Consider the following 21,777-nt stretch of genomic DNA (forward strand, 5'->3'; position numbering starts at 1 on the left):
TGATGATCAATAATTTAGATGACTTCAAAAGGAGAACAAAATAAAGCATGGGAAGGCTATCAATGGCTACTAGCCATGATGGCTATATACTAGCTCCAGGATCAGAGGCAGCATATATCTGATTATCAGTTGCTGGGGAACAACAGTGGGAGAGGGCCATTGCCCTCATGTCTGGCTTGTGAGCTTCTCAGAGACATCTGGTTGGCCACTGGGGGAAGCAGGATGTTGGACAAGATAGGTCTTTGGATTGATCCAGCAGGGCTCTTCTCATGTTCTTTTGAGATCGTCAAGTGGAGACAGATCTGTTAGGGGTGCTCTAGATCTGGATTTCCTGCAATGAGCAGGGGATTGGACTAGATGGCCTACAATGTCTCCTTCTGACTGATTCTATGAATGTCTTAGTTGATTTACTACTTAAAGAGTTTTTTCCACCAGTAATCATCATGCCCAGTATTACCAATAGATGGCACTGCAACTGCAAGTGACGGTAGAAATCCAACAACTATTTTTAGCACTGTGCAGAAAAGAGCTGTACTGGGAAGCCTCTGGTGCAATATTCTCCAATGCCTTCAAGGGTGCTCCTTCACATGTGATGTGGTTGAAAGATGATAGCAAAATAACATGAAGAGCCTAATTACTATTAGAAACATTCATCAATTGCAGAAGGATTCTGCAGCTGCTCTTTCAATGCCATGATAATTCTCCTTGGTACTTCATAAAGGATGGGATGCTACAAAGGAAGAAGTAAATGGCAAGGAGACACTGGCCAATTTGAAGATACCTGCTTGTGCTGAAACCTCTTCTTTACACAGCAGTCCAGAATATCATTTTTGAAATGAAAAAGCAAGCTGTATTTACTCAACTTAGTTTCTTTCTATGATTTTATGAGCTCCTCTTGGTTATCACTAAGGAAACACCAAACAAAACAGTGAGAATATTGTTCACCCATAGGAGCCGATACAGCTCCTGCACTTCTAACGTCCATCACAAAAGAACTTTCTATAGAACCTACGGGTATGAACTACATTTCATCCACAAGGGAAAGTTGTAAGGTTGTACAGGTGGAAGGATTTTTCACATACATTGTTCTCAACAGAATGCAACAGAGCAATATTAGAAAAAACTCAAAATGATTTTCTCTTCAATGAAATATTTAAAGAATTTAGATAAGTAGGCAGAGATTCTCTATCCACCCTAGTTCTCTTCATTAGCAAGGATGAGGAAAGAGGTAGAAAGAAGGATCCTACAGAAATTAGCTCTACACATGTGTGATTAATATGCAGCACTTGGGCTTCTAGGCACCAGAATTTCAAGAGCAGGTCTTTTGGGCCACCCTTCTCCTAAGACAGGGCCCAATGTCCTTTTCAGAAGATTGAACTTGAACAAGGCACCTGCCCATCACTTATCACCAAAGCCTCTAGCCCGTTGTATAAAGATGCTTTATGCTGAAATGGTCCATTTAGATCAGGATTATGTACTCTGACTGGCATCAGCTTTCCAGGGCCTCAGAAGGATGCTCAGTTTACCCCCATGCCCATTTCCCCGCCCCCTAAAAGCCACCTAAGTTCCTTGAATATCTCCTACAGACCCCAGGATGTTGCATTCTCAATATGCTGGACCAGGAACCCACCAAAATCCAACCTGCTTACAAGCCACCTCACGAAAGAACAGGAAACTACCAAAGGAGGCAAAGCACCAGCCTAGCTGCAAAGTTTGCCCGCCTACTGAATATATGGATATGGTTTTTTGTAGGATTAGGACTTTTGCTAGCAGTATTATAATAGCAGGGGTCCTCCATCTTTTTGGGTTGACATGCACATTTGGAATTTTGAGTGTCATGGGTGCTTATCACAAAATGCCTGTTATAGAGGAGCTTGCCTATTTTTAAAATGGCTGCCATGGTGGGCATGGATGGTCACAAAACATTAATTTCCCAGAAAGCAAACTGGTGAGGCTAAAAAAAAAAAAAGTAACCACTCCAAGTATAAGCTTCAAAGCTCAAAATCATTCTTTTGAACCCAAATAAAGGTGGTGCTAGAGGACAACCCTTTGCCTTGCAGCATGCCAGCTCCCTAGTCATTTTTTTTTTTAGTCATATAAAAGTCAGGAAGAACAAGGAGCCTGGTTGGCACCAGGACAGGGTGCCTGTGGGCACATTCATGTCCACGAGAACCATGCTGAAGAACCCAGTAACACAGTATCGAGGTAACTGTTGCTACTGTAACATTATATTGGCATAGCTCCTTGGTATTGTTCTTGGCTTCCTTACCCAGCCTTTACTCTCTGACCAGTTTACTGAGGCCCTTTCCTGCTCACTTCTCTGGACCGTGTATAACCATTGTCCACCAACTTCCCTAATTCCTGATCTGCTGGGACATGTGGAAGAAGGCGGAAATATATATATATATATATATATATATATATATATATATATATATATTCTGGAAAAAGAAAGAAGGAAAAAATATTTTTCCTGTTTCCCCCCTTTAATCCTCATATTTCTAGGCACTTGAGAAGCCAGACATCTGTAATGTGATTCACTGCCTCAGCAGAGCCATGATGGGGTACACGATTTGGGAATTCTAAATATAGGCCTTTTGTAACTGAAATCCTAGATCTAAGGTCCAAGTGCTTAAAGTTAGATAGTGCCTTGAAATTAAAATCAGAATTAATCCCCAAACAGAGCACCATTCAGCCCATCTGGGAAATCCTTCCATGTAGGAAACTTGTTTGCATTAAGTGGAAGGAGGGAGTATCCCAAATGCTTAAGAATAGTATTATTCTCCTCCCTTTTGTCTTTGTTAATCCACCAAAGCACTTTATATACACCATCATATGCAATAACTACACTACTGCCTTTCAACATGGCCATTTGCCAAATGAAATCTACCTATTAAGTAGATTCATATTAAACTCTGCAACATTTGAGACCCAATAAGCCACCTATTGGGAGCCGGTGTGTTGCAGTAGGCAATGGACTTCAGAGACCCTGCTTCAAATCTCCACTCAAGCCTTGAAGCTCTTGGGTGACCCTTGGGCCATAGCCACTATGTTTCAGCCTAGCTCACCTTACAGGGCTATTGTGGGGGGAAATGCCATGTAGACCATCCTGAGCAACTTGGACAAAAGCAGGTTAGAAATGTAATAAATCCTGACTCTAACTTTGTCCCATTTTTCAACCTCATTTCTCAGCCCTCCAGTAGGAACTGAGACTTAAAAAAAAGAACTAACTTGTGCAAGGAAGCCCACAGAAGCAAGCAAGATTGCACCATTCAGGAGCTTTAAGAATAGATTACAAATTTAAAATGTTATTACAATTTAACATCCTCTGGTACCACAGGTATTAATAGTAGTTACTGCAATTAAAGCACTTTGGGACTCCCAACTAGGAGTTCAGATGACCAAATAAAGGGAGGTTTATAAAGCCAGTCAAGAGGCTCTCTTTGAAAGAACTGTTTATTGATACTGAAATTTGTATATTTCCTGGTTGACAAAAAACCTTCTCATGTGGTCCTTTAAAAAAAATGTATCACAACATTGTCTCACACTCTTTTCCCCATTCTGCTAAGTGTCCCCCCGCCCCAACCAGTCTTCCTGCTGGGAGAGGTGTACGTTTTGGGGTGGGTGGGTGTCAAGGCAAAACATCTTAGGGCTTGCTACCCCTCGGGAAAAGCATCTCAGCCCAGAGGAAAGGAAGAGGGTAATGATCTAACCAAAGAGAAAAGGCAGGCATCAGAGGAGTTGTCAAGAGGCCCACAAAAAAGCACCATTTAAAATAAATCAGAACTAGCAACATATATTCTACTGTAGCAAAAAAAATCATTCTGATAGCCCCTGAATGCACTGGCACCCCACCTAAGACAAAAGCTGATTTACCACTTGAATCACTGCAAAGGGAAATGAAGAAAAAACAAAGGTTAAAGAAAATAAAATCAATTCCCACTAGGAATCCTATGGAAAGTCTTAGATGATACTTTTCCACATGGAAGTTCTTATACTAGAAGAAAGCTGCTCTGTATTCCTAAAACCTTCATTTTCAAAATTGCAAGGGGTTGACCTAAGTGGTTATGCTGTGATTAAAAGGTTTTTAACTGCTGGTCCTGTGAAAGCATAATCCAGCAGCTCGTTTTGGCAGGGCTCACCAGGGTTACCAAATATTTGGGGGAGGGGGGAGAGAAGAGGGGAAAGGTGAATACAGTAAAGGATTTTTTTAAAGAAGTGCTTGCTCATTTAATCAATAACAAAACCAACTCTGGAAGGAAAAAGGGAAGCTATAGTTATTTTGACAACCATTGCTACTAAGATAAAATGAAATCAAGAGGGAAAGTGTCGTATCACTTGCTGAGCTTGCGCTGTGATGCCTTGGTGGGGCTAACATATTAGTCTGGCATTTAGAGCTCAAAACAGGAGCTGATTCACCAGTACAAGGCCCTACACAGATTAACCAGAATTGCCACCAAAAGGAGCTACACACAAACATACATGTGTTAATAGCCACAATGGCAGCTACTGATTAAGGGTGATCTCGCAGGGCTTTTTATTCAGACAGATGCTCCTTACTGAGCTGAGGAGTTGTGGATTCTCTCTCCTTCCCTGCCAATTCTGAGTAAATCTCAATGAAGAGAAGAACCAAAATCTCAGGTCTGCAACAGTTAACAGTTTTCACCAGAAGAGTCCTGAGAGCTGGCATCATCCATGTGTGGCTAATAAATGTTGAAAGGAAGGAGGAAGCCTCTCAGGGCCAGTAGACATTTGCTTTGCTCCCTGCAGAACAGGCAGCACTGTGAGGGAGAGCATGTGAAGGATCATTAGCAGCTCTGACATACAGGAACAGGCAGAAGAGAGCAGATGCTTCATGGTCACAACTGCGAGGGGTCATCCTCAAAGGTAATGATGCTGGATTCCTGGCCGGCTGATTTTCCTGCAGTGACAAAGTCCCGGCTCTTCTCAGCTAGCAATGGCGTATCGACCTTGCTACTTTCTTCATCATCGTCCTCCATGCTGGGCCATGCTGACTGATCTTCTACTCGCTTCAACCGCTCATTCAGTGCCTTCAGGGCCAATTGTCTATAGAATGAGAAAATGACCCAAAGTGAATGCAGATTAGTTTGACTGTTATGTGATGTTTCATGAAAGACAAGTCTATGATCTAGTACTAGTCACCAGAACATTCCAGTTCCTTTATAAGATGAGAGGAGCAAAACAACTCCAAAACACCATATGTTGATACCTGACCACTCTTACATCCCTCCTTGCCCCACCCCCATATATCCATCCACCGCAAGAATAACTTCTTCTTCTTATTATTATTATTATTATTTATTACATTTTTACACCGCCCAATAGCCGAAGCTCCCTGCCATATTTAATTAATCCCTGCTAATTAATGCCAGACAGAGCTTTAACATTTAATGTATCTATGTGCACAGATCTCAATTTCTGATCCGGGTTGGAAGTTCATTATTTACCATTGCTCAAACATTTCCATAACTTACCAAAGTGTAGTACTAGTTAAATGAGGAAAAGATGTAGTATAAAGGGAAAGAAACTAATTTAAGGGAAGGAAGAGGGAGGATTGCAAACATTGTGCAACAGTGTAGTTCTTTCTTCTCCTTTCGTAAGTCCATCAAAGCACTCCAACTTACTTGGTACATGCTTAATTATATATTCATTTATATAAGTGAACCACTTCTCATTTACGTTCTATAACCCCTTTTTAAAAAGAAGTTCAGACTGCAAAATCTTATGGTGCTTCTGTACATGCAATCCTGAGCAGCAACTTTTTCTGTTCCTTAAATAAGGTGTGGGTAAAGACAGAGGAATGGATGCAGGAATGGACAAATGAAAGCACAAGAAATAAATGAAGGCAGAAAGGGCAAGTACGGGGCACAGGGGTCTACAATTTTTAGTTGGACATTCCCCTCACCTTGCAGGCTGTGTGTGCATCTGTTCATGCACCATCAGGCAGCAGTGTCCAGCCCTCCCATCCCGTTTTCCCTGAGAAGAAGGCTGCGGGGAGGAGTGTGCACTTTTGGGTGTCCTAGGCTCCTGCAAGCTGCAGCATCCAATGCTCTCCTCCCACCTTGTCTTTCTAGAGGAAAAGGCTAGGGGAGTGGGTGGGGTGGGGGGAAGCATGCATTTCTGGCAGTAGCATCCAGCACTTCCCCCTTCTTGCTCTGAAGAAGGAAAGGTCAGCAGGAGCTAAGCGTTGCCAATTTGGCCCTGCATAATTATAGTTCCACTGATGCCAAACAATGCCCAGCCTTCCTCTCAATGATGGAGTTGGGTAGGTGGCAGGGATCACAGAGCAACTGCTCAGATAGTCTGACCTGCCTCTGCTTCTTCAAAGTTGCAAGGAAGGCTGGCTATTCCAGACGCTTGACAGAAGGCAGCACCACACTCACCATGGCAAGCATATTTGTTGAGGGTTGAGACCTGATCACCCAAACAACATTTTTAGGTTGTTCAGCTGCAAGCTAAATCTTACTGAGGCGTTAGGAGGAGGAAAATATAAGACAGAATATCAGTATGATGATGGGATGGGGAAGGACAAAACAGAAACATCAGTAAAAGGTAGGAGCAACACAACTGCTGAGAAATCCAAAAAAGAAAGGAAGAAAACTGGGGGGAGGGGGCATAGAGGAGCAAAATGAACATCTGGAAGAATCTAACAATGCAGTTTGATAATTCAGAAGCATTCCACAAACAGGAAAACTACAAACATACAAATTAAAGTGAAATCTCTGTTTATGTTGTTAGACCTTTATATTCTCTCTCCACAGCAGATAGGCAGTAATCTCTATCCTGCATGGAGCTATAAAAACTTCTGGCTTAGAGTGCTGTGTAATAAAAAACATGTGTTTCTTATTTAAAGTTCTGTTTCAACAATGATGGTAATAGTCCTTCCATTTTCCCTTCAGGCACAGGCTCTAGCACTCCACCCTTGCAACTGATCATTTCGAATCTACACTCAGACCTCACAGAACACCATAGCAGCTTCAGAAATTGTATATGTGTGCAACAGCCTTTCATACCAAAGCACAAGCAAAAGCTCTAGTTCATGCAATTTGACACAATTGGCCGGTTGCATGATCAAACAAGCCACGGTGGACTACAGTAACCGTGCAAATGGCATACATGGGGAAATAGGTGTAGCTCTCCTTCTCCAGATGTGCATCTCTACTCTCACTATCCTCCAACTCTCCCCAGTCTCTGACACCAAGTGCTCAGGATGGTAGTTCTAGAAAGATCAACATCTGATTTGCCAGAAAATCAGAAAAAACAAGTATCAAAAGCCAATGAGTAACCCAACTCTTAATTTCAAGTAGAGAAACATTGTTGTTGTTGTTGTTTATTCGTTCATTTCGCTTCCGACTCTTCGTGAGTTTATGGACCAGCCCACGCCAGAGCTTTCTGTTGGCTGTCGCCACCCCTAGCTCCCCCAAGGTCAAGTCTGTCACCTCACGGTTGGACTACTGCAACCTTCTTCTCTCTGGCCTTCCTTCTTCTCACATCAGTCCGTTGGTTTCTGTTCACCACTCTGCTGCAAAGATCATCTTCTTGGCTCGCCGCTCCGACCATGTTACTCCGCTTCTGAAATCTCTTCATTGGCTCCCAATTCACTTCAGAATCCAATATAAACTTCTCCTGTTAACCTTCAAAGCTTTTCACGGTCTAGCTCCTTCCTATCTCTCCTCTCTCATCTCACACTATTGCCCCGCTCGTGCTCTTCGCTCCTCTGATGCCATGTTTCTCGCCTGCCCAAGGGCCTCTACTTCCCTTGCTCGGCTTCGTCCATTTTCGTCTGCTGCCCCTTACGCCTGGAACGCTCTTCCAGAACATTTGAGAACTACAAGTTCAACCGCAGCTTTTAAAGCTCAACTAAAAACTTTTCTTTTTCCTAAAGCTTTTAAAACTTGATGTTGTGCAGACTTCTACTGTTACTTTCTACTGTTAGTTTTACCCTACCCTGTGCCTGCTTACCCTACCCTGTACCTGTTTGCATTCTCTTCACCTCCTTATTGTTTTACTATGATTTTATTAGATTGTAAGCCTATGCGGCAGGGTCTTGCTATTTACTGTTTTACTCTGTACAGCACCATGTACATTGTTGGTGCTATATAAATAAATAATAATAATAATAATAATAATAATAATAATAATAATAATAATCCATCCATCTTGCCCTTGGTCGGCCCCTCTTCCTTTTGCCTTCCACTTTCCCTAGCATCAGCCTCTTCTCCAGAGTATCCTGTCTTCTCATTATGTGGCCAAAGTACTTCAGTTTTGCCTTTAATACCATTCCCTCAAGTGAGCAGTCTGGCTTTATTTCCTGGAGTATGGACTGGTTTGATCTTCTTGCAGTCCAAGGCACTCACAGAATTTTCCTCCAACACCACAGTTCAAAAGCATCTATCTTCCTTCGCTCAGCCTTCCTTATGGTCCAGCTCTCGCAGCCATAGGTTACTACGGGGAATACCATTGCTTTAACTATGCGGACCTTTGTTGTCAGTGTGGTGTGTCTGCTCTTAACTATTTTATCAAGATTTGTCATTGTTCTCCTCCCAAGAAGTAAACGTCTTCTGATTTCCTGGCTGCAGTCAGCGTCTGCAGTAATTTTTGCACCCAGAAATACAAAGTCTGTCACTGCCTCCACGTTTTCTCCCTCTATTTGCCAATATGGAGATTTGATGTCCCTCCTTTCTGCTCTGAAAAACAGCACTCAAAGTGGCTCACTTCAAACTTAAAAACAAAATAGTTAATAATTCTGATGATCTATCAACTCTGGTAAAAAGAAAAAATGAGCTTTTGCTGGATTCTGCCAACTTTGATAAAATCCAGAATTAATTTCAACCTCAGCACCAAGTAGCATAGTATATTACTATCAGACTCAATCCTCCCATTTGCTCCAGCCAGCCAGAGTACTGTGCCCATAACGTATGAACTGCACAATACAGACTTGTTATCAATTACTTCAAACAGGTAATTAGCTCCTGAACCTGTCAAGGTTTGAAATTCATTTAAAGCAAGGCTGCACCTGCAGCCTTGTGTGTGGCAATCACTCAGATTGCTGACTTGCTTTAGACAATGAAAGGTTTATGGTGAATTATAATCTTCAAACAGGACTAACCACGACCAGTGCAAGGAAAGGTGTACACATCTGCATTTTTAAAATGTGTACCAGAAATCTATGAAAAGCTTAATCAGATTTTAAAATGGGCACTCACCGCTATTATTTTGAGACTTTGCATAAAAAGTTTTGCAGAACATAAATTCAGTATACGAACCAATAACAGCTTTTACTATATTGTTTTTTATAAATATTATTGGGGAGCTAATGGGACTAAGGTTGCAATCCTATACACACTAATGTGGGAGCAAGTCGCACTGAATTCACTGGGACTTAGTTATGTCTAGGATTGCACTGTTAAGCTCACCAATTTGACACAGGCTTCCAAAGGAGTCTAATTTTATTTCTTTACCTTCAGCAGTGCTGTTCTCATGCTTAGTTAATTAGACATGTATTTGCTGGAACAGGCAAATCATTAATAAATGACTTTTAAAAAAGAGTTTCATTGCATTTTAAAGTGAGTATCTAGATGGCTCAAATGTTTTGGTATGGATTCTGTGCAAACGTCTAGCAGCTTTTCTTTTCTTCATTGTCCTTAACTAGATAGTGTATTTTCAGGGCTGCTTCAATCCGTTACAGACAGCCCCTCCATTTCCATAGCACCATTCTGCAATATGTGAAAGGGAGACAACTATGTAAGTATATGAGAAAAGCCTCAGACAGGGACCTTGGTATTAGCATACAAACCCTTATACAACTCAGGACCAATTTATCTTAAGGAACATCTCCCCCTATAACAACCTCCCAGGCCACTCCATTCTTTTGGGGAGGTCTTGTTGTCCATGCTGCAGTCTGTGGATTTTTGTTTGGTGGCAATACGGAGTTGGGCCTCCTCTGCAGTGGTACCTGCCTTGTGGAACATTCTCCCCTCTTAAATGCATCAAGCAAGCCTCAATACTGGTGCATTTTAGGCATTTATCGAAAATGTACCTGTTTACTTTAGCTTTTCTCCAGCCATGAGCTATCTTTGTACTAGCCTCATGATATTATTTTGTGTGGGTGCATGTGTAGTTTGTTTATGTGTAAACCACTCTAGAATTTGTTGCAAACGAGAAGCAGTATATAAAAACAAAAGCAATATTGACATGATCACAACCTCTAGGTGGATGTTCCCCATCTGTTTGCATACACACATCTGAAGTGGCATGAAAGAATTCTATCAGACAAGTGTTCCATGTTGGGACAAACCAGCATATACTGTCAGTTAAATCACAGGATGCACATGGCATATTAAGTACATCAGCCTGAATCCTGAAAACATATAGGTCAACTCAGTTCTGCTAACTATAGTGCACTTCAGTCTCATACAAAAATTTAAAAGTTACAGAACATGTAAGTACACTGAGACAATTTAAAAAAGGATGATTTAAAATTAAAATTGTATTATTTAAAATGTTAAATCTATGTCCATTATACATTTTAAAAAATAAGTCTGAGAGTACTACACAAGGGAATAACATGGATAAGTTCTGACACGGATAAATGAAACCCTAAAATAGATTTTTTTAAAAAAACAACAACAACCCTGTACTCACAAATGTAAAATCTGCAGTTTGGACTTTTAAAATAAAATTATATTGGAGGAGAGTTTGCAATTAGATGAGTTCTTCCCACCATTTCCTTCTAACTATTTTTAATACTGATCACACATAGCCTTCAAACTAGCTGGTATTTCAGGAAAAATTACCTCCTTCGTTCGGCATCCTGAGGATCTGTTCCAGGCAAGCTGATGGTAATGGACGAAGGGGCACCAACATCATAACGTTTTACTGTTTTCCGGCATACTTTCACCTTCACCAAGATGCTGTGTATAAGGTTTGCCAGCAAGCCAACCACTGGTTGTAGGATCTCAGGGAAGAATGTAGCAAATGCAAAGTGGTCTGACATATCACCACGTCCTCTGCTGTGCCTCTGATAAAAACGGAGATATATCCAACTGGAGAGGACCCCAAAACCATAAGAGGCCAGGACATTGCTTTCAATGAGTGTGGTCAATCTCAAAACTGCCAGGAGCAGCAGCAAGAGCATAGGAACAACCTTCATCCGCACCTGAGGTATCTTCAAGACAGTACTGTCTCCCATGGTTTGCTTGAGGGCCACTAAGACACCACCAAGGAAGCCCAACATGCCATAGATGCGAACAGTAAACAGGTAAGAGAGATTGAATGATGCCATATAGGTAAGAAGATAAGCAAAGGCCCCCAGGAGTCCAACAGAAACATTCACCACTGCAAAGAAGATCAAAAGTTCCAGAGCTCCCCATAGTGGTTCCAATAACCTTCCTGCCACAACTATAGTGGCTAAGCTCACACCTACATCCCAGATATGTTTCTCCACAACACTGTGGGTTGCCAACGTCCAGATCCAAAAGTTGGGTGGGAAGAGATACCCAGGTGTCACCCCAAGTCCAAACACTGTGTCCACAGCAAAGGAGAGAAGGTAGAGCAGGATGACGATGGCACAGATGGACTTTACCACCACACTGGTGCTGGCTAGTGCAGCCAGGAAATGTTGCCGAGCTACTGGTAGGTATCTGTTCATGTTTATACCCAAAAGTCCTGCCCCAGAAGTCAGAGTCCTGGATCCCAGGGTCTGGGATTAGGGAAGGGGGAAGGGTCTGGTGGGCAGAAACCCTTCTTTTTTCTCAACGCAGATTCACTATCGACTCCATCGTCTTCTTCCACATACCACCCAAATAGGGTTGACAGCTGCTTAAGCCACAGGCCTCTATATTTGGAGTGGGGGGGTTGCTCTCCTTATCCCGCCTGGCCCCAAATGGAAAACATCAGGGGCCCCTTAGCCCCACCTCCCCTTGTTCCTGGACCCACTGAGCCCCAGGGCACCCTCTCCCACACCACGCCCACGGCCCTGCTGCACCGAAGGAGGCTGGCGGAGGTTTCCTGCGGAGAATGAAGCGAGAGGAGCGGCGGCCTCACCGCTCACCAGACGGCGAGGTGAAGAAGGAGGCTTATCTTCAGGAGCGGGCGCAGCCGAGCCGCTCGCAGCCCCATTCAGTGCGACAGCGGTGACGGAAGGCTGACGAGGAAGGCCTCGCCTCAGCCTCTCACGAGGCTCTTTCGCCGCCGGAAGCTGAAGCCTCCCTCTGATGAGGCCGACTCCCAGCAGCAGCAGCAGCAGCAGCAGCAGCAGCAGCAGCAGCAGCAGCAGCGCCCCTCAGGCAAGCGCCCTCGCTGCTGCCGCTTCTTCCTCCTCTAGGCCAGGACTCCGCTCCTCAGGGCCTCCACTCAGACGCAAACAAACAGTACGACTGCGCACGCGTGTCTGATCTGTGAGCTATCCGGTGCACGCCGGGAAATGGAGGTTCAGCTCTCGTGTGTAGCCAGGGCTGCCCATGATCGCAAAACTACCAATCCCAGCATGCACTGGTTTACAGGGGCTGCGCATGGAAGAGCGAGAGTGCAGGGTGGGGACAAAGAGGAATCTGGGAGGCGGAGGTGTCTCTGGCCACCGGATTGTGAGGGAAGGGGCGGGGGCGGAGGAGGGCTGAGTCTGATTGGCTGCAGCAAAGAGGCTCCTAGTGCGAAGAAGTCCCAGGCACGTCTTGCTCAGAAGTAAGTCCCACTGAGTTGAATGGGACTTACTTGCAGGTAAGTGTGCATGTAGGACGGCAGCCTGAATCAGGCGCCGCTGGACGGGGCGTGGTTGTTACGGCCTAAAGCGCAACGGCCTCTGGCGAACAGCTCAGCAGCCCACGTAGCAGGGAAGCGTCACCCGCAGAAGGACCCTGTCGGGCTCTGTTGCTGCTGCTTTTGTCTCGTCACGGTAGCCGTTCGTGGCAGGGAGAGCACGCCTGGGACGGTTGGAGAGCCACGGGCGCTTCGCGGGCCACGCTTGCTGGTGTGGGGCTGGAAGTGTACTGGAAAGGAGCGGCCCCCCGGGGGTTCTTGAACGAAGGGGAGACGGGGGCGCGTGCAGCCCGCTCGGGAGTACCTCTGTGTTTCATGGCCCCTCATGCCACGGACAGCACCTTAAAGCCTAACGCATGGATTCTGGCATAAGCTTTTGGGGACGGCAGTCCAGTTCATTAGAGGCATGGAGAAATGTAATGGGAAGTTTCAGGGTTTTCTTTTTTAAAAAAATAATAATACTGTACGTAATAGCCTCAGACAACAAGTTTTTGGCCCTTTTCAGACTTGTGTGTTAAATATAATTTACCTGCTACGGCCCAATGGCAGTACTTGCACCTGCAACACCTGCTGGAATCTAGGTTTTTTTAGAGCTTTGGAGCCTCCAGCACTGTTGGAAACACTTATAACAGCTGACCTGACACATCGATCCACGACCCATATATATACCAGGCGGCCCAAAAGTAGGTATACAGTTGTTTAGAATGTTGATGGGAGGAGGAGAGAATGTGTGAGTAGAAGATGTGTGGGTGGAGTCAGAATGACAGTTGGGAAGAGTGACAGGTGGTGACAAGTGTGGGGAGTGAGGCCCAAAAGTAGGTATACAGTTGTTTAGTTTTTTAGTTGTTTTTTTACTTATATTGTGAATGATGGCAGCAAACTTGAGTCAAGAACAAAGAAAGTGGATTCTAAAGTAGTACTGGAAGACTAAAAATGCTGAGCGGGTGTGCACAGCGTGGCAAGAAGCAACTGACACTCCTCCACCAACAAGTCTGACAATTTATTGTCTTAGAGATAAATTTGAAGCAACAGGTGCAGTGGCTAATGTACCAAAATCTGGACGTCCTAGGACGTCTATGACAGAGGAAAATGAGTTGAGAGTCGCTCTGACATTTGTGAATAGTCCGAAAAAGTCCACACGACATGCGTCTAAGCAGCTATCCATACCTAGAATATTCTTGCAACGCTTAATGCGTAAATTGAAATTGAAGCCGTACCGTCCAAGACTGTTACATGGTCTTCTGGAGGACGACCCAGACCGTTGGTTGCAATTTTGTGCGACGATGCGTAACCAAATCTCTAACGAACCAGACCTTCTTGATAAGATCATCTGGTCAGATGAGGCATCTTTCAAGTTGTCAGGCCATGTGAACAGGCATAACTGCGTGTATTGGGCAAATCCTCATTTGACTATCACATCTCAACTGAACCAGCCAGGCGTCACAGTATGGGGTGCACTGTCCAGCGAGGGTGTTGTAGGACCGGTTTTTTTCGATACAACTGTGGATAGTAACAATTACCTAAACATGTTATGCGATGTGGTAGTGCCACAACTCAGAACCAGGGCGAACGTCGCCAAACTGCTCTTCCAACAAGATGGGGCACCTCCTTATGCTTTTGCAGTAAGGGACTATCTTGACAGCACCTTCCCACAGCATTGGATCGGATGACATGGCAGCATTGAATGGCCGCCATGTTCACCCAACTTAACACCAATGGACTTCTTTTTGGGGGGCATAGTAAAGAATAAGATTTTTGAGAGGAATCCCCAGACAGTGAACGAATTAAAAGAGTTCATCTTGGAAGCATTTATGGACATTGATGCAGACCGGAATTTGTGTCGTACTGTGTGTCACAGTGTTCTGGACAGGTTCAAGGAATGTTGCAACGTTGATGGAATACATTTCGAGCACGTATGAGATTAAACAGAGTTAAACAAATGTAAATGTAATAAACAATGTAATAAAATGCAAATAAACTATACTGTATACCTACTTGTGGGCCACTCTGTGTGTGTGTGTGTGTGTGTGTGTATGTATGTATGTATGTATGTATGTATTTAGTAGCAGTACGTTAATATGATATCCATAGTTTAAGACTGGAATGGAATAGAAAATTGGAGTGCCCTATCTTGCCTACCAATGGACAGTTGCCCCAGCATCTATATCTGATCTTATATGGATCTTAGGTTACGTCTTACTCAGCAAAAAATTCTGTTTTGGTTTTACTGGATTCCACAATGCCTTTTTAATAAGGGGTTGTCCTAACTTGCACAATTGCTGGAGTTGTAATGCATCTAATGCTTCTTTAACTCGTATGTTTTGGCAATGTCCCGTAGTTGCCCCTTTTTGGGAGGAGGTAATAATAAGGATGAACTTTGTATTGAAACAATGTGGAACAATGTGCATGTCCTCCTAAATTATCTACCGGCTTCTTGGAAGTTAACACATGGTCAGTGCAGCTGGACTTTCAGAGACCTAATAACAGCCAAAAGACTTATACTATCATATTGGAAGGATAAATCCACACCTCCCATAATGCAATGGATCGAGGACTTAATAACATTATCAACTTTTGACCGGGTGTTATATAGACAAAACTTGCAAGTGGAGATATCTGGTCTGCTTTTCTTGAAACTTTTGTATATCCCCCCTTTTTTTATGAACGGTACACATGATGGAAATTGTTGATAATTCTATATATTTAATGTATGTTTTCTCTGTTTTCACAATGCATTTTCTGTTATACTTTGCCAATATTTACAATTTTAAAACATACAGTACATAGGGTAAGTTGGGTGGAATTGTAAACAGTGAGGTCAGAAGGAAATTCAATGAGGAAAGTACTGATGGTGACAAGCTCTTATTAACAGTGCAGCTGCTGCTGATAACAAATATCCTGGTATTTGGTGAGTTAATTAACTCACTCAGTGGTTGTCACTATCCTTTATGCGCTGAATTTCCTTCTGACCTCATAGTTTATCATTTTCCTCTTACGTACTATATCAAAACTCCAGCACTCTTCATAATACTCCATGCATCTGTTGAAGCGGAATGTAGTTGACAAAACTTATGGCAGATTGGTCTTTAAGGTGCTGCAAGAGTCTTGGCTGCTTTTGCTGCAATAGGCTAACATGGCTGCCCCCTGCAAATAACCCCCAAGGATGTGTGTGCCTTCACGCCTTAAGTAGGTGTTCGCCAAGAAAGGGTGAGAAATTTCTGAACAGAGCCAAAGGCTGCACCATTAAATTCCTTGTTGTGCATTTCTTGGCAAATCCTATCTTTTGAAAGCCTGCACTACTTATGCTGAAGTCCTGGGCATGCTTGGCAGTAAGCCTAACTAAACTGAGCAAGACTTAACTTTAGTGTGAACACCCATAGGACAGAGCTGCACATGATATAGGAGCTGGCTTCACAGAAGGTTATTCCAAATCTTTGTTTTTATCCATGAGGCGTGATGACTGCTTCAGGCTGATAAGGAAAATAAGGCTCAGAAATACTTTTGCTGCTGTGCTGTTCTCTCCAGTCCCAGCATGATCATAAAGGGTTGCCCTTGCTTTTAAATAAGTTCCCATAGCTTCAGAACCATCACAACACTCTTGAATCTAATAGAGCAGGCACCGCATAGACTTGGGAATGGTAAGCAGAATTCCTGTTTCACTATTATAAGTGGCTACGCTTATTTGTGTGTTCTAGGCAGGCTGGGGAAAAACAGCTGGGAAAGGGGTTGTCATGTGGAATGAGGCTAGGGGAAGGGTTAAGCAACCCCTCTGATTCTTCCTTGCTCCAGAGTTTATGTTTTATCCTAAGCAAGATTCATGAGTTCTTGGTGTGCAGAGATGCCTTCTATCTCAGTTATTCCTGATCAAGTAATTGCCCCCTGGTGGACATAATGGCTATTGAACAGTTTGTGTCTGCCGTATAGAATGGAATGCAAAAATTTATGTATTTTAAACACGCTTGCTTTTTCTATCATTTGAGGAGGGAGAGGGAAGCACAATTGTGAGCTAATTTGTAAAGTTGCTCATTAAAGAGAGACTGAAAGTTCTGACTCTGGCTCATTTGTAAGGATGCAAAGGTGTATGCCTACAAAATATGTCTTCTGCTTATTTTCCCACAAAGACGAGGTCCAAACAGAAATTGTTTCAGCAAAAGCAAGTAATAGTTTAATTCTTCAGCTCCTGGAAACACACAGCAAAACATGCGGTATAGACAGCAAACAACAAAGCGTTTTGTGGCACTTTAAAGACAAACAGATTTATTGTGGCATAAGTTTTTGTGTGCTGGAGCCCACTTTGTTGATGAATGTGAAGGTTACGCCACAATAAAACTGCCACAAGACTACTGGGTTTGCCTCAACAGATTTAACACAGCAATCCCTGGGGGTGGGGAGGTTAAAAAGAAGAAGTTTGATTCCTCTTCATTGAGTCAAAATCCTTTCCCCTATAGACTGGATTAGCCAGTGTTCCATGAAACAGAGACCCACCCAAGCTGGGGCCCTTGCAATTCTCTTCTCTATCTAGGAGTTCCTAGATGGAGAGAGATTTTTCCCCACACAACAGGAGAAGAGTGGGTACATTCTCTATGTAGTGGCAAATTTCATATGTTGTGTGAGACATATCTGACACCAATGTATGTTGTGTAGGATTCAGTGTACATTTGTGTGTGTTGTTGGAGCTTTGTATTCTAATATAGTAATTCTACATATTTACATAATGTTCTTTGACCATTCAAACCACTTCACAAACATTATCTCAGTTTAGTGATGTGGGTGGTTTTGAGGAAAGGTACGTAGCTGACAAGTGTGCCCATTCCCAGAATTTGGTTCATCACAGGCTTTCTGTGTCCTTTAACTGAGCACTGTTCTTTCCTCACTCAGCAATAGCATCTCCTTCAGCACTTAACCACCAAGGAAGTCTTTAGATGTTTGTTAGTGGCTGCTGTGTGTAAACAGAGCTCTCCAGTCTAGATCCGTCTGATTCAGCATCCCTTCCCCCAATTATTCAGTTATCACATAATCCTAATTTAAAGTAATACATCATATTATACAAGTTAAGGAGCAGATGTGACAAATTGTGATCCTTTAAGAAGCTAAAAGAAATAGCAGGCCTAAACATCTAGGGTGTGGATGCTTACTAGTTGGAACTTTGAACATGGATCCAGATATATTTAATGCTACTCCTTTTAGTTACTTTCATTACTAACGTTACCCATCAAAACATTCAACATCTGGCATGAAGATAGTTGCAAAAAATGTTTTCTTTCTCTGAGACTTCTTTTAGTAGCACCCTGTTCTCTTGACCGTTTTGTGAACGGTCAACAAAAAATATTGGAGACTACTGTTTGTATTGAATCAACAAAAAATATTGGAGACTACTGTTTGTATTGCTCCTGTTTTGTGTATTGCACCAGAAATTGCTTTTACAAATGCTATTCGCGTTTCTCCAAGCTTGCCGGCTGTTTTTCATTTTGGAGGCTTCTACCCCACAATAATCTTTGGAGGTGTCTACCCCACAATAATTTACAGGTTTCAGCTGACTCATCGTTGCGGTTTTTCCGTTGAAGCTATCGCATAAGGGAAGGAAAGGAACCTCTCGTGCAAGCACTGAGTCATTACTGACTCTTGGAGGGACACCAGCTTTCGCTGACGTTTTCTTGGCAGGCCTGATAGCGGGGTGGTTTGCCGTTGCCTTCCCCGGCCGTTATTACCTTTCTCCCAGCTAACTGGGTACTCATTTTACCGACCTCGGGATGATGGAAGGCTGAGTCGACCCGAGCCGGCTGCCTGAAACCAGCTTCCGCTGGGATTGAACTCAGGCCATGGGGAGAGTTTCAGCTGCAGAAACTGCTGCTTTACCGCTCTGCGCCACACGAGACAATAAACTGGAGGCCTGTCAAGTTCACAATGCTGATAACAACAACAACAACAACAAAAACAATCTTGTATTATAAATATATGTTTAAATGGTACTACACTGATGTCATTACCAGCACTGTATTGTGTCTAAAAACTGTGACTGTGGTATATGTATATCATGTATCCGAAAGTATTTATTGTAAAAAGATTATTGTCTCAGGAGTAAATTGCATGCACAGTTTTGTTAGGCAACTAGCAGTTTACCAACCGTGCAGGTTGATGCATCAGATATATTTGTGAATAAATAAGGTTAATGATCACTATCTATCCCTGTATGTATATCGTGTAGTAGTGTGTTTTGGGCACTCTGTAAACATTAGATTGTCTAGGCAGATAGACATGAATTTTCTCTGTATCTTTTGTCCAAACAACTATCTTACTAACGGCTGGGCTTTTGTGACCAGACCTCTCTCTCCACGAGCTTTTCTATGAGAATGGTTTTTGCATGAGAAATAACCATTAGTTTCTCATTTGTTTCACACAAGTTCTCAATGTCTGTTAGTCTGCGCAGGAGTGGTTGCATTCCTAAGCACAAAAAACATTACGTTTTCTACTCAGAAAAAAATAGCCATGTGTTTGTCTGAGTGTCATGGGCACCTGTTCAATAGTGTTTATAATATTGGTGACAAGCTCCACTACACAAACGTGCCTGCACCATTATGTGAATTTTCTAGAAGTTGTATTATTTTTTATATTATTTGGAGGATAAAGCCTTTTGTAGAACACCTCCACTGCATAAGTACAAATCAATCACTTACATTTCTTCTTTCCTTCTTTTTTGCAAAACCCAACAAAGTTATCATCATCCTGTGGCAGCAGCACTCTACTATTTTATGAATCTTTTTACTATTATTTTTGTTTATATGTAGGGTGTTCTTTGGCCCAAGGGCTCCCCAAGCAGTGAACAGCATTTCCAGTTTGTTTTTAGGTTATAGGATAGGCAACTTCATGCTCTCCATATGCTTTGGACTACAACTCCCATAATCCCTGACCATTGATTATCCTGGCTGGGGCTTATGGGAGGTATAGAGGACACCAGGCTGCTTACCCTGTCTTCATGCTTGTTATATGGCAGTCCTATAATGGTTTGCTTTGCTCTCTGAACTAGCCTGCATTGACAATACCGATTTACTTTGTCTCATTTTATTCCCATGCTAATGGTTTCTCTTTCACAGCTCAACCCCATGTGTTCAAGATATCCTCTTATTTTGCAAATAAAAAAGAGAGCTAGTTAATGGCCCGGTGGAGGAGACAATCTCCACTTGCCTTGATTACAGTCTATATTTAAGATTAATTAAGTGAATATATAATGAATTCAGACTTGTCAGATCCTTCAAACAGCCTTGAAGAGGTGATTGTGAGCTTGATCTATTGCCTTTATCTTTTCCAGGTCCCAGTGACTTGAGTTTCTTCTTGTCTGGGGATCTTGCCATTGGTTTCAGTAGGAGGCTGACGGGTTCCTTGGATGTGTCTAACATTACATAAATATAGTTCAGCTGATCCAAATGACACAAACAAGTCCTGGACTTCAGGAATTCGAATTCACCCTTTTCCTTACACTGCACTACAGAAGTTATATTATCTGAGGACAAAGGTGCCTCCATGAAACTGCTGAGTCATCTTTCACTGTCAATTTTTAAACAGAAACAACCTGATAAAAGATTGCCAAGTCCAGGTGAGAATCCAGAGTTTTCCCATTCCTGCCTCTAGGTGGATGAACAGGGAAACTATAACATGGAAAGATAGTTGCTTCCCCCCCACCCCCACCCCATTATCAGGACATCAGTGTGTTGCAAATAACTAACATAGGTGTGTGTGAATAAGTGAGCTGCAAAGCTGATATTTAAAACACCACCACCATCCACAAAGTCCTCTTTTGGGGGATACATCACAATACTTTATCTCCTCCAAAGTAACTATTTGATATTTTAATTTTAAACCCTTATCTTGATATATTCACCAGTCTGTTTATGTAACTAGGCGTGCTTGGCATGTCTTTTGTGATCCTCAGTATCAAAGAAAACACTTCCAAGTTGTTCTAAAATTCTGGACAAGTAGTTCAGCATTTTAAATTGGAGGCCAGTGGGGGCCAGTTAGTGGGTCAGGGCTGTGGAACCCAAAGCACTTACCTGTTTCTGCTTCTGTCAATACAGTTAGATGGGGGAGGAAGGGAATACAAAATCACCTGCAAAGCTGGCTCAGGATCCAGTAGAAGGTAGGAGCTGGGGACAGGAAGAAGGTGTGCTCCAAACCTCTTGTGTTCTCTTGGCCTCCTCCTTCTCTATATTTTTAAAGAAATTCTTCTTGCCTGCTCTGTTTACACAGCAGAGCCATAACCCCACATCTGTTTACTAAAGGTGTGTGTGAAAAATGTTGGCCTTAAGGAGGAGTGTCTTTTAGTTCACCCCCTTTCTTTCTGCTTAACAACCTGCCTCCTAATGCAGGATTGAAGAACACTTGTGTATTTGGATCACTGGCTGGTGCCAAGTAGGGAGAATAACCTATTTGTGGGGGCTAATTAACCAACCCAAATAAAACAGCCCAACATCAAATATGGATTTAACAGAGGGCTTAAAGAAACCACACCTCTCCGTATCCACACCCAGTTCTGGAAATAGACCACAGCTTGAAATAGAACCCAAGAGCGCTTTCAGATGAGGCCGGAGTTCCAGACTTCAATTATTCTTAATATCCCATTCCCTCCCGCCCTCCCCCGCCCCATTATGATTGTGGCATGCGAAATCAGGAGCTGTAAATATGAGAGCACTAGACAAGAATGGTATCCGGCCCATCTCACAGTTTTGTCAACCAGTAAAAGAGCCACTGCATGTGAAGTGAAAATATGAACATTATTTAATAACTGATCCTCTGTAATAAACAATTTGAAAATATTTTACAAGGAATCACACACACAATATTTTACAAAGATTTTAGTCTTTTTTTAAATTTTCCAACTTCTGTACAAAAAAAAAGATTAAAATAATAATAAAAAATCTTTTGAATTATCGGAAAGAAAACTTCAGATGAAGAATGATAGGAATAGGATCCCAGCCGCTGTAAAAACAGCCACTTGTTGTTTTGCTT

The 21,777-nt window shown here is 42.7% G+C and overlaps 1 protein-coding gene across 2 annotated transcripts; it reads right to left on the reverse strand.

The window, feature by feature from the left end:
- Positions 1–4,303: 4,303 nt before the first annotated feature.
- TMEM115 (transmembrane protein 115) lies at positions 4,304–12,266 on the reverse strand. Of its 2 annotated transcripts, none has more exons than XM_063121100.1 (2): positions 10,818–12,266; positions 4,304–5,067 (listed from the first exon to the last, which is right to left on the reverse strand). In XM_063121100.1, exons 1-2 carry the CDS (start codon positions 11,669–11,671, stop codon positions 4,860–4,862), a joined length of 1,062 nt encoding a protein of 353 aa, XP_062977170.1. In that variant the 5' UTR covers positions 11,672–12,266; the 3' UTR covers positions 4,304–4,859. The 2 variants fall into 2 exon arrangements, with proteins under 2 accessions (XP_062977170.1, XP_062977171.1); XM_063121101.1 differs by lacking the exon at positions 4,304–5,067 and adding an exon at positions 9,334–9,737.
- Positions 12,267–21,777: the final 9,511 nt, after the last annotated feature.

Source organism: Elgaria multicarinata, chromosome 3 (assembly GCF_023053635.1).
Source record: "Elgaria multicarinata webbii isolate HBS135686 ecotype San Diego chromosome 3, rElgMul1.1.pri, whole genome shotgun sequence".
Taxonomy (NCBI): domain Eukaryota; kingdom Metazoa; phylum Chordata; class Lepidosauria; order Squamata; family Anguidae; genus Elgaria; species Elgaria multicarinata.